Source organism: Typopeltis vanoorti, chromosome 11, assembly GCF_054136105.1.
Source record: "Typopeltis vanoorti isolate ZY-2024b chromosome 11, IOZ_Tvanoo_1.0, whole genome shotgun sequence".
NCBI lineage: Eukaryota > Metazoa > Arthropoda > Arachnida > Uropygi > Thelyphonidae > Typopeltis > Typopeltis vanoorti.
The window spans coordinates 120,225,035-120,242,670 of record NC_143559.1 but is presented as its reverse complement, the minus strand read 5'-3'; the positions used below and the strand labels follow the sequence as shown (position 1 = coordinate 120,242,670).

Here is a 17,636-nt window from a genome sequence, read left to right as displayed (position 1 = left end):
ACTAATGTCTTTACATGGTGCCTCTGTGGGCCAGATAAAGTTAATTTGGAGAAGTCAGGCTGTGTGATGGCCTCCCATATCTTTGACAAATTAATGCAGCCATACTTATTAAGGTTGAGAGAGTGCTTCATATCTGACACTGATTCTAAAACTAGTCCCTCAGAACTATAACTGCTATGTATTATCTATGTATTCCTTCATCTAATCTTATGTGAAGGAGTATCCAGAGCATAGTCTGCCAATCCCAAATTGTCATACAGATGATTATAAATGTAATTTTTGTGTTCTTCAAGGTAAATATTAACTGATCTACCAGTCTGTCCAAAGTAGGCTAAACTGTAGGCACAAGTAACTTTAAATACTCTGTGATGTTTAACAGCATTGAGTTGATCTTTAGGCTGTGAAGGTACCTACCCGAATGAAGAGTTTGAAAGTGGCATGGACATTATATTTGTAGAGAATTTTAATGGCCATTTTTTCTTGATGTACCCTTAATGTATGGGATGAGAATGATTTTGCTGTGATCCTGTGTTTTAGTTGCAGGAGGGATGGGGGGAGGTGCCTGCAGCATTTTATCTGTTTTATATGGGCTATAGCCATTGGCTAAAACGTGTTGCGAAGGTCCTGGAGCTCAGTTTCAAGGGATGTTATTTGAATAAATACCCCTAGTTCAGTAAGTTTTGAGGATTCCATTCTGTTAGGAAGGGTGGTGGTGGTGTGATTTTGTATGTAAATATCTTCTTCTGTGATTGGATTTTTTGTAAATAGAAAAGGATAATTAGCCTTTTTTTTTGTCTTTTTTGGTGTTTATATTACAAAGCTCTATTATGATTAATCATTGGCACCTTTCTATACATGTTTAACAACCTTCCAGAACAAGACTGCATAGCCACTTTCTTTAATCAGTGGCAGAGTGTCTACTGTGGTTATGATGTATGACTACCATACATCTGATGCTCTTATGAGATCCAGCATTCTCAAACCCCTGATCTTCCCCTACCCTCCATAACACCTGTTTCAGGTAATTATCCCTTAGTAACATCAGTGTTCCCTCTAAGGTGTTGTTGTGTAAACTAGTCAAAAAGAAGTGCACATGAAGTCAGCCTGGTTGGCTGAGTGGTTAGCATATCTGTTTTCCAGCCAAAAGGCTGTGGGTTCAAATCCTGCTGTGGGCATGGATGTTTGTGATTGTCTGTGGTGGTGATTGGCAGTAGATGATGAGGGTAGTTGCGGTTAGTGGAGTGGTGGGGCGGAGAGTTGTAGAGCAGGTGCCCTCCCTCGATGAGTCTTTGGACTCCCTGGAGGTGCTCTGTAATAATAATAATAAATTTTTCTTTCAGAATTTCTAATATACAGTCAATAATTCTTGAACGTACTATAATTTGTTTTTATAGTTTGATAAATCTTACATATAACAAATTTTATTTAGTAATTTTTCCAGTGTCTCCACTCCAATTTTACTGTAACCTTTGCTGACTTAATATGCTGCAATTAGTTACTTTTAGCCTGTGCCATGTGAATGAACTGATGCTGATGTCAGCAAGTTGTAGAGGTATATTTGTTTAGAGTGCTGTCTAGACAGTACAGTCTCCTGAACAGTGGTGAATTTTTGTAGCTATATAGATTAAAGCAAATTAATTTAAGGTTTGTGTGCAGTAGCCTGTGAGCACAGGCTACTGCACACATTAAGTCTTAGATTGGAAACTTGCTCACAAAATGTTTTTCATGTGCACATAGGCCATCAAAAATTAGATGGAATATTGGTAACTATATAAATTTAATTTTCCTTACCAATCATCCTTTCCTCCTTCCAGTTGATGTACCCATAGTTGAAATCTCCCATAATAATTGCTCGATCTGCACTCATTGTGCTAATCTGCTGATGTATCGCATCCATATTCTTCTGTGAACCCCCCCCCCCGGTCTGTGGTAACAACCAACAATATGTTTTGTTATATTAGCTTCTATATCACAGACAGTTTTAAATTAACCATCTCTCTCAAACCTGAAATCCTCCTGTCTTATTCCTTCTGTCCTTGAAAACTAGAATACCCCTTGCATTCTATATCTGTAACTGTATAATTTTCTGTGAATGAAGTCTTGCTAATGCCAATAATTTTTGTCCAAGTTAACACGTTCGCTGCCAACTACGAGTATACTCATAGTTCGTATATGAGCTACACAAGCCAGCTATGAGTATACTCGTATGATGCTTACCGCCGGCAACGAGATTACCGTACTGACCTTGAAGAAGTGAAAATGCTTGGCTTGTGGAGCTAGCAGCAAAACTGTGTATACTCACAGATGGTATATGCTCTGCACAAGCCGACTACGAGTATACTCGTATGACGCTTACCGCAAGCAACGAGATTACCGTACTGACCTTGAAGAAGTGAAATTGCTCGGCGTACAGGAACAGACTATGCCGAAGTAACGTGGCAGCAAATGTGTTAAGCTCACTAATGGCAAAAACTCTTCCCTTTATTTCTGATACAATAATCTTTCAGAATTCATTACCAACCCATTTTTATTGCATAATCTTTGTCATTTGTTCCAAGGGTGGTGATGGAACCCTACGCTTGACTCATCCCTCTAGTACTTCTAATTTCCCTGATTTTGCCCTTCCAACCTCTTGCTAAACAACAATCTCCAAATATATAACTCCAAACCATTCAAATGCGGTATATTAGTTACATACAAGTCCTTTAGTTCATCAAATTCACTCCATTATATCTATAAACTGCACAAACTTCTCATTGACTCATTAGCAATCATGGTCCCCTTCTCAATTCTGTCCTATCATACTGAAACAGTAACTCAGAAGAGACTGAGTTACTGTTTCAGCATGATACGGTAACTCAGCCTTTACTTTCTCATTCTTCTTTTACACTTCTATCAGAAACGGGTTAAATTTGAATAATATTATAATTAAATATGGGCAATAGTCTTCTGTTATGTAGGTGACTTCTGTTTATATTTGTAATACTTAAGCCTTGTTTCTCACTAAAGAGTGAAAGACACAATGAAATATTCTTCCTTATGTCACTTCAGCAGCATTACTAGGACTAATTATAATAATGATTTCACATACAGTTATTTTCTCACTCCATTATGAGAATTATTTGTCAATCAATTTTTAAGCTCTGCCATTTGGGATTAGAATTGAACTGAATAATCTCTCCTTTCTGATATAAATTTCTTGTATAAGAAACTAATTTCAAACTTTTAATTAGCAGTCAGGATATATATGTGCAATAAACATATGCATCCTATGATATATTGATGAAAGAGTTCATGGCAAATTCTTTAGATTTTACTTCATTTGTAATGTTTTCAGTCATTCAAAAAAAAAAAAAAAAAAACATTGAATTGTAAACAAGTCATGTACAGATACATGTAAACTGACCAATTGAAGCTTTTTCTGAGAGCAACATTATCCAAGAATAGAGGAAGATTCACAGATTAGGAAAAGTCCTGACACTGGAATCATGGGTCTGTTAAGATTTATGTCAGTCTCTCCCATGAAAGAATTTGTAAACTTTTTTGTACATTTTAGTATCATGGGTAGACTAAGGTTGGATAATTAAAAAAACGCTATTTTTTCATGGCACTTCAGGGTTATTATTGTACAGGCACATCCATGGAGTCCAAAGACTCATCGCAGGAGACCCAACTATTCACACAATCTGTCATACTTCTCCTTGATCGGACAAAGCACTAATAACTGACTCTGGCAACCCATTTCATTCATTCATCACTCTCCAAGCATAAAATCTAGTTCTCGCACCCTTGCTAACCACACTATTATCCAACTTCCAGGAATGACCTCTTGTTCTGGCCCATCTAGCCAAGTGCTGAAACATTTCCCTTATATCAATCCTATAAAACCCTTTAAGTAACTTAAATGCTTCTATCATTTCCTCTCTTTTGCTTATTAACCAACTTCTGCAACCTGCACACCCTCAATCTATCCTCATAGAGATAGATTGAGGGTGTGCAGGTTGTCCTCAATGTGCGTGTTATCCTCAATCTCCACAGACCTCTCACCATCTTGGTTGCTCACCACTGAATCCTCTCTACCACTTCCTAATCTCCCAGAAACACAGGAGGTCAGACCTGAGCACAGTAATCCAGATGTGAATGTATCAAGGCCTTATAAAGAGGAATAACAACTTCCTTATCTCTACTTGTTAGTGTGTTCTTCAATTGCCAAGTAATCTTATGTGCTACTTTATCAACTTTGGCAGTATGTCCTCTAAATTTAAACTCTGTCTATCTCATCCCTAAATCCCTAGCTTCATCTGTTTCCTAGAATACATTTCCATCAGTGTGGTACACAACCTGTAATCTATTTATCCCAAAATGCATAACTTGGCATTTCTTGACATTAAACTGATACCCATTATCTTTTATCCCATACTGACAGCCTGCTTAAATCTTCCTGCAAGCTTCTCCACATTGCCTTGATTCACTATTACTCTGTCTAATCTTGCATCATGAGCAAACAGCTGAATTTTTGTTTCCAGGCTATTTCCTATATCATTTATGTACAAAATAAACAGTAGAGAAGCACTGAACCTTGCAGACATCACTAGTCATCGGTTTTCACCTGGATTCTGCTTCTCCGTAGACTACTTTTTTTTTTTTTGATATTTGTCCAGTAGCCACACTCTTGTTCACATAATCGATGTCATATCATTCCCCATTTGCTCTAATTTGCATAACAGAGTTCCATGTGGTATTCTGTCAAATGACAGAATACCACATGGAACTGTGCTTTTGCAAAATCCAGAAAAATCATTGTGTAGCCATTTCTTTTATCCAACTCAGCTGTTACTCTATTATAAAAAGTTATTAAATTACTAAGGCATGACTGATCCTTCACAGAGCCATGTTGCCCCTTGTAGAGTATCATATTCTTATCCCCCATTCTTGAATTATCTTTTTGACCAATTTTTTCCAGTACTTTTACTACCACTCCTGAGATACTGACTGGTCTATAATTTGATACTGCAGTCTTACAACCTCCCTTATTCAAGGGAATTATCTTTCCACTCCCTTGGAACTTTACCAGAGCTAAGACAAAGAAGCCTAGTCAGAGGCATTGCCATTCTCTTGCACATTCCTGCAAAACACACAAGCTGATCCTATATTGAATGGGATCAGCTTGCGTTTCCCACAACTTTATTTTATTGACGTTCTGCAATATCCTAAGAACCCCAATTCATCCACCTCTGTTCCCCACATGAGTCTGTCACATATGTCACAGCATTAACCTCACTTGTATGATATAAATCAATTGATAAACAGGAAGAACCCTTGCAAAGAGGTTACTCAGTAACTCAGCTGTTTTATCTGTTTCTGTCACCTCGTGATCATCAGCACTCATTAAGGCTATTCTTCCATAGTCATTCCTCCTCTTTCTTGCCAAATAGGTGGCAAGAAAGAGGATATCCTTTGGCCTGCTTGGCTAATTTCTAAGGCAAGAAAGGTGGTCCCATATTGACCACCTTTCTTGCCTTAACCTTGTACTGTTCATGAATTTTCTGGCTACCTTTCTCCTTATATACCCTCCACAGCATTTTCTTTTTCTGCAGCTCATGGTGACATTGCTCATCCATCTAACTTCTACCTGATTAATCCTTCTTTCCTTAGGTATACAATTTAATATTGCTTCCTCTAGATGTCACTCCATTATCTTCATGTGCGCTACTAACATCCTTCCCTTGCAGGGTTTTATACCGTTAAACAGCTTCCTCCTAAGCTTATCATAATCATCTGCCTTGTAGTTCCACATTGTATCCCTTCTTGATAGAATGTCCCTCATTTTTTACAATCTCCCATGTCAAGAATGCATTGTCACTTTCACCAATCAGAGGCAATGTGGCCACCTTGGTTACAGATAGCTCTTCTGATCCTGTAACCAGGTCCAATACTCTTGCGCCCTGAATCCTCTCCATCACATGCTGCCTCAAGTAATTATCTCTCAGTAGGTGTATAAATTCCATTTCCTTCGTGCCATGTGATCTCTCTCTTTCTTCCAATCCAGTAAGCATGAGATAGTCTCACACTGAACAATGAAAATTTTCTACCACCTAAAATTTTTAGGTGGTAGAAAACCCAGTAATGTCCATACCACAATGGAAAAGTTTGCTTGTCCAGGCAGGCAGGCAACCAATTTAAACAACTCGTAGTGGCTATGCGCTTCGCAACCATATGCCTGGGGAAGGAGTGTCCTAGGTTCGATTCCCGTCGACGACATGAGGAGCTTAAGAATCTTTGTCAGCCATTGCCAAGTTAGCCAGTCTTGGGCATAGACAGCAGCCCCCCCCCCCCCCCGTTTATCTGGGGTTTTTCATCCCGCAAGCAGGCAAACCAGCCCTGTGAACACATGCTAATTACAGCCATGAATATCGCCCTTAAGGGATGTGGCAGAGGAGTGGCAAACCAGCTGCATTAATACCAGTAATCCTTCATTAGGAGGGGACTCAACTCATCCTAGGACGGACGAGAGGGATAGGATACGAATATTGGGAGGAAAGAATGAACTTGTTAACAGGTACAGTACTGCTTTACTACCTGATCTAACTCTTAAGCATAGAGGAAAATGCTCTTCAGATAATTATCAGCACTGTAAATGGTTTCATTATGTACATATTTTACAGATGTTTCTACCCAGTAATATTTTCTAAGATGTTGAATTTTAATGCATTGTCCCTTGTAATGGGATCAATCAGACAGTTGAATCCCATCTAGGATGTGAGAAACATAAGGTTTCCTTTTCTGCAAATTAACTCATGAAGGTAGGATTAACCACCTTATCATCCCTAATTAGGATTAGTTAATTAGAAGGTTAATTAGAAGTCAAGTTAGTTGACTGTAGCAGGATGTTGAGACTAATATATATGAAAAAAAGGATGTGATGGGATTTTTCAGAACTGTAACTACAATACAGTTAACAAAAGATGTTAACTGTGGAATATCATCTTTGAGGAACAGACGGAAAGAATGTAACACACAATGTTTGGTAGATAGAAGGATGGAGTTAGGTGTATGGTTGAGACACACAAAGTTCAAGCTAAGAGGAAGGGACAATGAACCATTCCTAGAAGTTGTACATAAAGTAGACTTTGCATGGAATGGTGAGTGTATAGATTGAATAACCTTAGAGTGGTGAGGATACTGATAGTGAAACTATTCACCGTTTGTACCTTTGCCATATGTTATAAGATACTCTGTCACACCTGGAGTATACCTCCCATGATATTCTCTTGACTCCATATAGGTCCTATAATAATGATATATGCTTATTGATAGGGCTGCTTATTGAACAGGAATATCGTACGTCTATAAAAATTAATGCAATAGCTGTTAATTTCTGTACACATTAATGTGTCACTTATGTTGTTTTTGTTGCACACAGTTATCTGTCATTTATTAATTGTAAGTTTTGGATGGATGGTGCACAGAATACAAATTACTTTTTAGCATTTTTGATAATTTTTATAACTTTTTTTTTTTTTTGCATCTATATTAGACTAAAATTTGTATTGTCGTCTAAATTAGCGCATTGTAAAACTGGAAGGGGCTTAACCTATCATCTGTGATGGAAGTAATTAGGCCTTTAACAGGGAGAACTAAACCTGGATGGATGGAAGGTAGACTTTTTTCTCAGGCTGCAATTTGTTTTCAAGGAGAGATTTTAAAAAATTATAATTAAATAGTCAAACCCAACAGCATCTGCTGACATATTACTTGAGCATCTCCATGCAGTTTGAAGATTCATTGCAGGAGGCCCTCCCTAAGCATTATTCACATGATACTGATTATACTTTCCCTTGAACTTTTTTTCACCAACAAAGCATTTATGAGTGACTCTGTCATACCAATTTATTCATTCATTCCTCACCAAGGAAAAAATTTAGTCCTCATGCTCTTGCTAACCAAGTGCACGAGGACTAGATTTCCAGGTGTTGCCCTCATGTTCTCTCCTTTCTTCACATCTGTCAAAAAATTTCTTCTGCATCAGTTCTATGCAATTCCTTTAGTAAGCTATATGTTTCTATTTTATGTAGACCCTCTTTTCTTCCTATAATCAAGTTTTGTAATTCACAAAAATTTAGTTAATCTTCATAGAGAGCATTCCATAGACCTACCTACCACTATCTTGACCACTCACCTCTAGATTCTTTCTGCCACATACTCATGGAACCCAGGTGATCTGTGTGTGCAGTGATCCACATTTATGCCATGTGATCACTTGAACATCCAGGTGATCTTTTGAGACATTTTGTCCCCCTTTTGCAATATAACCTTGGATCTAACTTCATGTCTCTGTCCATCATCCTGAAGAGAGCAAAGAAATGTGCAAGGAGAAAGGAGTGCAGTTTGTGATTGTGTGGGATGAGTCCCTGCTGCTAGAAGGGAGAGTAATGAGTGCAGAGATTGAATCCAAGCAAGTAAAAAGCAATGTGGAAGAAGGAGAGATTGAAGGAACAGCTATGAACGGAGAAGTGGGTAGCATTAGTATGGAGAATGAGCGAACAGATGTGCAAGACAGGCAGAGAAACGGAAAGGGGGAGGTCAGAGTGGACAGAGGGGAAATAGTGTGAAAACGGTAGATGATCAATGAGAAGTAAATGTGGGAGTAGAATGATGAATGGAGTGATTTGAGATAGGGAAGAGCATTTAGGTTTGGAGGTGGTTCTGGGATGGATAATGAAGGAGAGGAACAAGAAAGGCATGGAGAAGTCACATATAAGTGGTGTCAGTGAAGCTTGTTATAGATTCGGAAATGAACTATGCTTATACAGGGTGTTCGGGATAAATTTGACATATTTATAATTAATTATATTTTTCCGTAAGTTACATGTATTAACACACACTTCTCTTCATTTAAAAGTTTGGACCCTTCTTCATTCATATACAAGATGTCAGAAAGGATGGATAGCTGGAACCCACCTGAATCATGGAAGAGAATAACTTGTATCATGATGATTCGTGCCCGCCATCAAAATAAGGATATTACGACTGCTGCCCAATGCTCCCTGAATACAGTAAAAACAATCAGGCATGAACTAGAGACTTGCAATGGTGACTACGAGGATGTAGCAAGAAGAAAGATCCCTAGCAGACGATCTGATTGCGTTCGTACAGCAGAATTCCTTGCAAATCTGCAGGAACAGGTGTTGAAGTACCCTGGCATTGGAATTCGGGCTTTGTTCGTGGAGTTGCTAACTGTAGTCAAGCACTGGATAACAAGGGTAGCCAATGGTAGGCCGTATGTATGGCAGCAGGATTCGGCCCCTTGCCACACCTCTGGGAAAAGTCAAAAATGGTTGTCTGAAAATTTCTACGACTTCACCAGTCCAAATGTTTGGCCTCCAAACTCCCCAGACCTTAACCCCATGGATTATTTTGTATGGGGTGCAGTTGAAAAAGACACCAATCGCACTTCCAGTAATACAAAAGCCCAGTTAATGGATAAAATTAAAACAGTTTTTGCGGCCCTTCCCAGGGAGACTGTAGCATCAGCTTGTTCGAGGTTCCGAAGCAGAATTGAAGCTGTGATCGATGCTAATGGTGGTTATTTTGAGTAAATCTTGTTGATAGTATTGTAATTAACTCTGCCTGTAATGTTTTTTTGTCAATTCATTAAATTTAATAGATACAAAGAAGATTTTCTTTTTCCTTACGAAACTGTCAAATTTATCCCGAACACCCTGTATATTAATGCCAGAAGTATCAGAAATAAGGGGAATGAAATTTCTGCATTGATGATTGAGTTCACCCAAAAATTGTTCAAACAAGTGAGGTATGGTTGGATGATGATTACATCCTAACAAGAATAGAGATAGAACAATTTTTTTTTTTTTTGGTGAAAAAACAAAAAAGGAAGTGGAGTGCCATTTGTAATAGAAAATAAGTTTTACCAATGTAAAGGAGAGATGCTAGGAGAAAATAATAGCAACATGGTGTTGAAGAGGTGAATAAAATGAAACTTGGTTGGATATTGCTATAGGCCTGGTAAGTTCATGGTAGTAACCATTAAATCTACAAGCAAATAGGAAAAAAGTAATCACTATGAGTGATTTTAATTATGGTAATTTAGACAAGATAGCATTCAGAAGTAAAGAAAATGAATTTAAGTTTTTGAGGGACATTGTAGGACACATAGCAGTATTTACCTACCTTTGTTAAAATGTCATTATAAATAAGGTGTCGAATCTCCCTCCAGCTCAAAAACTCTAGAGAGTTCCTTCAGTATGTTGCCAGCAGAAGAAAGAATAATTATGGAAGGATGATATTGGGTAATGAAAATGGTAAAAGGATATAGCTGAGATATTAAATGTGCAGTTCATAAAGGTATTTCATCCTTGTGAATGTGATGTCTTGCAGAGTTTGAGTGCAGTGGAAAGGGAGGAAGGGAGACTGACTGAGTGAACAGGAGGTATATGGGGAATCAATTAAACTTGATGTTAATAAGGCTGTGAGACTTAATGAAATATTACTGTGTGTTTTGAGGGAATGTGCTAAGGAGTTGACATACTTGTTTAATATAAATCTTATATGAGCCAGGTTCCCAACGAGTGGAGGGAAGGCAAGATTTTACCACTTCATAAAGGAGGTAGCAGAACACTCCAACACTACCAATAATTTTCAAATTATAGGCAGTGTTGGAGAAGTTAGTGAAAACCAAGATGTAGAAGAATTGGATTGGCAACAGTGGCATTTTGTTTGATGGACAGCATGAATTTGCTAAAGAAAGGTCATGTTTTAGTAATCTGCTTGCTATTGTAATAATACTGTAGAACAAGTGCATTGGATGAGGGAGATGAATACATAGTATACTGAGTTTGATATAGCTGTTGATAGATTGCCACATGATTAATTGATAATAAAACTAGGACAAATGGGGTTGGATATTAGAAAAGTGCATTGGATTGTAGATTGCTGATAGGTACCAGCAAGTTATGTAAAGGGGGGGGGAGTTGTTTCTCAAGGGTCATTACTTTAAGCCATTGTTGCTTACAAGTATGTTAATGTTATTGGTGAATGTCTGAATGTTGATATTCAGTTGATGCAAAGTTGGGAAGAACTATGAGGAGTACAGCAGATATTGTGGTTACTCGAATAGACTGAGTGAATGGGCATGGGAGGGGGGTTGCCAGTTCAGTGCTGCAGAGTGCCAAGTTTTAAAATTCAGAAAACAAAGATAAGATGTAGAGTATACAGGTGGTTAAGATATATTGGAAGAGGTATAGGAAATAATACATCTGTGGGTGATGGTGGATAGGGATCTATGATGTAGAGGACACATTGCTAAAGTTGTGAGGAACTCGCAATGAATTCTGGCAGTGAGGCTGATAATACTGACTTGTAGAGGTAAGGAGATTATGGTTCCATTTGACCACATATAGACTACTGTGCTCAAATTTGGACACCTGGTTTTCAAAAGGATTAAGAGATATTGGAAAAGAGGCCAAAGGTGATTGATTAAAGTGGGTTCTGAAATGTTGAATATGAAGTAAGGTTGAGAAGGTGCAATTTACAGTCTAGTGAATGGGAGTAGGTGGAGGATATGAGAGAGACAAGTTGGTAAGAGGTTCTTGTCTAATTAATGTTGAAGAGGTTTGTCATAGCATAGTGGGAGTTTGGAGAACAGGGTCATGGAAACATATGAGAAGTGTGTTTTCTTGCATTGAGAGTGGTGAATATTGAAATGCATTGCCTGGATGTACTGTGTCTACAGAGGATGTGAATGCATTTAAGGCACTGTATAATGAACTACTGTATGTTTGCAAAGGGACCTCCCACAGTGAGTCTTTGAATAATAATAATACTCCCTAGTTTCATTTCATCAATTTCATGTGGTGTAATTCTGTCAAAATACACAGCTTTCAATCTCTTTAGTTATACCTTCCACTTTGCCACATTAAACTGGCAGCCATTATACTTGCCCAAACCACCAGTCTGTTAAATCATCCTGCAGGATCTCCACTCGTGTTTATTAACTATTACCTTTCCTTCAGTATCACTGGCACACGACTGGATATTTCCACTTAAATTGTTCCCAGTATGATTAATGGATAAATTGCAAGCAGAAACCCAAGCACAAGTACTTGTGACCTACTACTAGTCTCCTGCCTTCTTTTTTGATTGAACTCCACCATATATTACTATCTCATGTCTGCCATCACCTATCCTCTTATCCTTGTCACTAGCTTCATATCCATTGCCTGTTTGCTACAGCTTACTACAGTTAGATGCAGTATTTTATAAAATCCTAGCAATATGGGGTAGCCATTCTGTTTATTTTATTCATCTGTCACTTTATTGTAGTAAGTTATTAAGACAAGACTTCATCACCAAGCCATATTGCTTCCCCGTAGGGTTTCATTCCTATTCATCTATTCTTGAATTCTTTCTGTAACTACCACTCTTAAGATACTAATAAGTTCAAATTACTTTTTTATGTATTCCAAACCCATCCACATGAGATTGTTGAATATCTTAAATATACTAAAAGTAAAGTACTAATGAAATAAGCAAGATACTATAAATGGATTTATGTCATTCATATCTCACAAATTTTGTATCACATCAGGTAACCAAAGATTACTAACTGTAGTAAGTTTTTGCAGCTTGAAAGAGTTTTATAAACATCTGACCACAGTTCAATTGAAAGAATTCACACAGCCTTAATAAAATAAATGTTATCTACTCAATGATACAGTAGACTTAACAAGGTCCAATAAAAATTCAGCGATAACTCTCCATAAATGTTTTTGGCATCTCATTAAATAGTTGGATTTCTATATATTCACTTGACATACTGAAATTTGGTGTTATGATGGATCGTGAGAACAATTGCCACACATTTCAGTTTTCTAACTTTTTTGTCTCTAGATTGGTGCACTCATGGTATTAATGCATGATAAACTTACAGCCTTCCTTGAATTGGATGTATACTAAGTTCATTATAAAATCAGAAAAATGTCAAATTTCCCAATCTTTAATAAAACAAGATATAACAAAATTATGTATTGAGGGGGGGGGGGAATGGGTAAACTCTTCAAGTAAAAAGTTCTAGGTAATTCATGTTACTGTAGAATGTTTTTCATAGTCAATTCAGAATTTGGGTTAGTAGATTAGAGGTTGGGTAGTCAGCTATTCATTTACTCAAATAAGAATTCCTCATTCATCTTAATGCTCGCAGGTAATAAACAGATTTATTGCCAGTGTTTCAACGCAATCTGTCAAATATAGCAGTAAGCACATTGTCTGTTGGAAAGCCTCATTTTGTTTGAATACAAATTATTAAGTGTCCCAAATCATGAATAATTAGAAACAGCTGTGTGTGTTTCAACCACGTCGGCGTCAATATGGATAAAATACATCAGTCCTCTACACTTTGTATCCATCATATATTTCAATGTAATATCAATGGTATTACAATTTTAATATGCACTTCGCATCCATGGTAACCTGGACGTATATATACGTATTGGCCGGTTGGGTGGTTAAATGGCCTTGATAAATACAGCTGTTTCTAGCTTTCTGATATTTAGAAAACTGCCATTTTATATTTGAAGAAAAATGCATAACCATTCTATTTTGAATTTCTTAAATTGTATTACAGGGGTGCTCAGTATAACTTGCCAGACAATGTGTTTATGCTACCATCTTGGTGTTAATGTAACTTTGTATCCTAAAGATACCAGAGATGTGAAATATTGATGTGAAATCTCATTTGTTACAACCAACATAAAAGTTTGAATCTATATAAGAAATTCTTCTTTTTGAATCGTGCTTGAATTTTAATTGCAAAATTTTCAAACATGCTTCTTTCTTTTTTTGTTTTTTATTTTGAATTCTTAAATTGCAAATTGCTCAAGTATATGTAAATTTGTATGCTCTCAGTATATAAATCACATTTAAGAAACTACAGAAGGGGGGGGGGAGAAAAATGAACATAAATGCCTCTCTTTTTGTTGCATAAACTTTATTTTATGGAATGAATCTCGACTTATGTATATTCAGAAACTACAAGTTGTGAAAGAAAGTTTGCTGAACCCAATTCTATAAAATTATTTACATGTTATTATTTATTAGAAAATAGGGTGAATTTGAATCATATGATGTGATATATTGCAGCTGTATATACCATGTATTTAAAAAATATTAAAAAAGGAGATAAACTTGTTTGCTAACAAATTTTATTTATACAGTCCAAATGTTATTCATAACATGTTATTTGAATTTGGTATTATATTTTAATTTTAGGTCCAGGGATGGCTCGGTGTCCTTCTGGCAGTCACCCACTTGTGTCAAATCTCTGCTGTTTCTTTCGAGGTTAGTAGTTCGCCGGTATCTCCATCCAGAGGATATTGAGAAACTTTTTATTCCAAAAAGGCTTATTAATTACCTTCTTTATAATGACTGGGAATAAAAAAAAATAATTAAAAAAATTCTTTGGAGTTTGAGGAAATGATACTTTTTTTGGACCAAGTGTGCAAATGTTGCTCATCTCTAAAAAAAAAAAAAATGTTGCTTTTCATATTTTGACTGGATATCTGATTCAGTGATAAAGCCCTGGTGAAATCATGTTGCCTTCTTCATACAAGAATTACTGTAATTATAAATTGGTACATCTTGCCACCAATCTTTCATGTATATTTATATTGTGAGCTGACTATTTGCTCATTTCATTATATTTGCTGGCAAGACAAAATTTCATTTGGAAAAGGAATGTGTAAATACAGCTTTGTAGTTCTACACATCTGTAGCTTGTATATAAATTACAATAAAAGTGTATATAGTTATTCCAGTGAAAATGTTTTATTTTTTTCTTTGTTAATCATTACAAAAAATGTGTGAGCAGATCAATAAAATTTTAGTAAAAAATTGGACTGAGTGAATATGCATATAAATTTCCCTCCCATACCCTACCTACATTATCCGTAAATCTATGTATACCTGCATATACACATGTTTGCTGAGAGTAAGTAAGTGAGTGTGTAATTGATGGACTGAAACATAATGTTTATTTCTAATGCAGTTAAGCAGAACACTGTTACATAAATAGTATTACTCTCTCTCTCTCCACACAACTGTTTGTTTGGAGAGAGTAGAACGTGTCAGGAAAATGTGACAGCAATATCGATGAAAGAGCAGTGGCAGAAGGTCAGAAGAATGAGGAGGATCTTGTGAAAGAAATAGCACTCTTCGTGGAATCCTCCACAAAACTAAACAGGAAGTTGAATGATTGCAGAAACATCAGTTAATTGGCAGAACAGAAAAGACAAAGAAACAAGAGCTGCGAGGTAGGAAACAGGAACATGTGATAAAGCAAGAGAGGAGGAGAGTAAAGGGAGGGAATTCTTATAGTGATCCTATGATAGCAAATCTTGGCTTTCAAGCTATATGAAGTTCACGAGGTTGTTTGCTACAGCTCAAAGCAATTTTAGTTTTTATTATAAATTATATATTTAGTTTAATCCTTTATCCAAGTGTAAACAAACAAAGTTTGTGCCTGAAGTATCTTCAGGACGGGCAACTCGTGGTAACGATGGTATAAGTTCTCATCACTTGCCTTAGTATCTTCCATAATGCAAAGCATTATACATCTCCTTGCAGACATGTATAATGCTATGCATTAAGGGTATACCACCTTTACCATGAGTTGCCCCAGTCCTGAAGATACTTAAGGTGCAAACTTTGTTTGCTTACACTTGGATAAAGGATTAAATTAAGTATATAATTTATAGTCTAACCAAGCGTAAAAACTTCCAACATTAGTTTTTATTATGTTTATCATAAAAGAAATTTGTGATACATATGTATTTTTCACAGACATGTAAATACATATGTGTATTTATGTTTATATTTAATTTTGTATATTATTTTATATATATACAGTCAATTTAATGGGGTGCTTAAGGGTCAAAGCTGTATAACTGAGAGGAGACCTCCACATAGCCTTTAAAGGAATGCGGAGAACCGACCAGGGCTTCTGACCTAATGTCCAATCCTCACCTTCTCGTGGTGCACCCTGTTGGGTATCTACTTGGATACTGAACGGACGAGGATGGGCTGGCAATTTGGGATTTAGCCGACCAAATTGTATTCTTATTGGTTAAACCAAAATATAGAATGATGGTACAACATGACAAAATTTCATGCCGGCTGGGGCGTCGCCCGGTTAAACAAGGCCCCCGTTGTTTTCGCCAGGGAACCAGGGCGAACAGCGAAAAGTCAGCTACTGGAACAAATCTGAAAACAAACCCCAACTCAACATCACCAGAGTTAAAGATCGGTACTATCAACGTAAGAAGCCTGAATGGCAAAGAAATGGAGCTAGCTGAGGAATTAGATAAGTACCAGATCGACATAATAGGGGTGACTGAAACAAAAAAGACCAAAACTGGTGAGCTCTTTCTGAGCAATAAATACAAAATGTTATATTCAGGCAATGACAATCAAGGAAAAGAAGGAGTAGCCATAGTATTCAACACAAAATACAAGGCTAATCTTCTTGAATGGCAGGCAGTCTCAAATAGAGTAATGTGGGCAAATATGAGAATGGGGAACTGGACAATGAGACTTATTTGTGCCTATGGTCCCACAGAAGGTTCTACTAAGGTAGAAGTGGAGGAATTTTTTGAGGCTTTAGAAAAAGCAACTGACACAATGAAAAATGAAAAGTTGGTCCTTGTTGGGGATCTAAATAGCAGAGTAGGAAATGATTGTCAGACATACAAAAATATTTTGGGAAAATTTGGAGAAAAGAGCAAAGCTAATAATAATGGCAAATATCTGTTGGATTTCTGCTCAGGACATGGACTGGTCATTACTAACACCATGTTCCAACATAAAAATGTGCACAAATTCACATGGAGAGAAGAGGCTAGGAATAAGAAAAGTCTCATTGACTATGTTATTGTTGATAGTGATGTTTTCTTCCTGGTGCAGGACACCAGAGTGTACAGAGGATTTGAAATTGGAAGTGATCACTATTTAGTCTTGAGCAGGATAAAATTGAATTTCATATTGAAAAGAATAACATGTAAGAAAGTTTTAAAGCGAATAAAAGTTGAGCAGCTCTCAGATGTGAACTGTAGACTAAAATACACAAAGATTATTGAAGAAAAAATGAAAGAGTTTGAGAACAGGAACCAAACCTTGGAGATTCAGTGGCAAACTCTGAAGAAAACATTGATTGATTCTGCCAGAGAGGCCTGTGGTGAGGTTGTTTGTAAGGATAAAAAAATCAGAACTCCCTGGTGGACACAGGAAGTTAAAGAGGCAGTGAAGGAAAAGAAGAAAGCATACCAAAAGTTCCTGGCAAATAAGTCAGCTTTTGCTTTTAGAGAATATAGAGACAAATGCAAGAATGCTAAACACTGTGTAAAACTAGCTAAACAAAAGTCATGGGAGGACTTTGGCAAGAATATAGAAAATAAATATCAAGAAGGTGGCAAAATATTCTGGAGGTTGTTGAAGAAACTTAAGAATGGAGGAAAGAGTGCTGTAAAAGGAATTAGAGATGATAAAGGTGACATGAAAACGGGAGAAAAAGATATCCTTGAAGTATGGAGTAATTACTTTGAAAAACTGCTAAATGAAACAAGCAG

General features: G+C 36.8%; 1 protein-coding gene across 5 annotated transcripts in view; it reads left to right on the top strand.

Moving 5' to 3' along the window:
* The window catches only part of LOC150102005 (WD repeat and SOCS box-containing protein 1-like), a 269,640-nt gene extending 254,815 nt beyond the window's left edge, over window positions 1-14,825 (top strand). For 3 of the 5 annotated variants that reach the window (XM_090400168.1, XM_090400166.1, XM_090400167.1), the window contains one exon: window positions 14,287-14,825. In XM_090400168.1, the coding sequence (XP_090256294.1) occupies window positions 14,287-14,452 (166 nt within the window). In that variant the 3' untranslated portion in view covers window positions 14,453-14,825. The remainder of the gene's footprint in view (window positions 1-14,286) is intronic. The other 2 variants (XR_016549016.1, XR_016549015.1) reach the window with 2 other exon arrangements.
* Window positions 14,826-17,636: the final 2,811 nt, after the last annotated feature.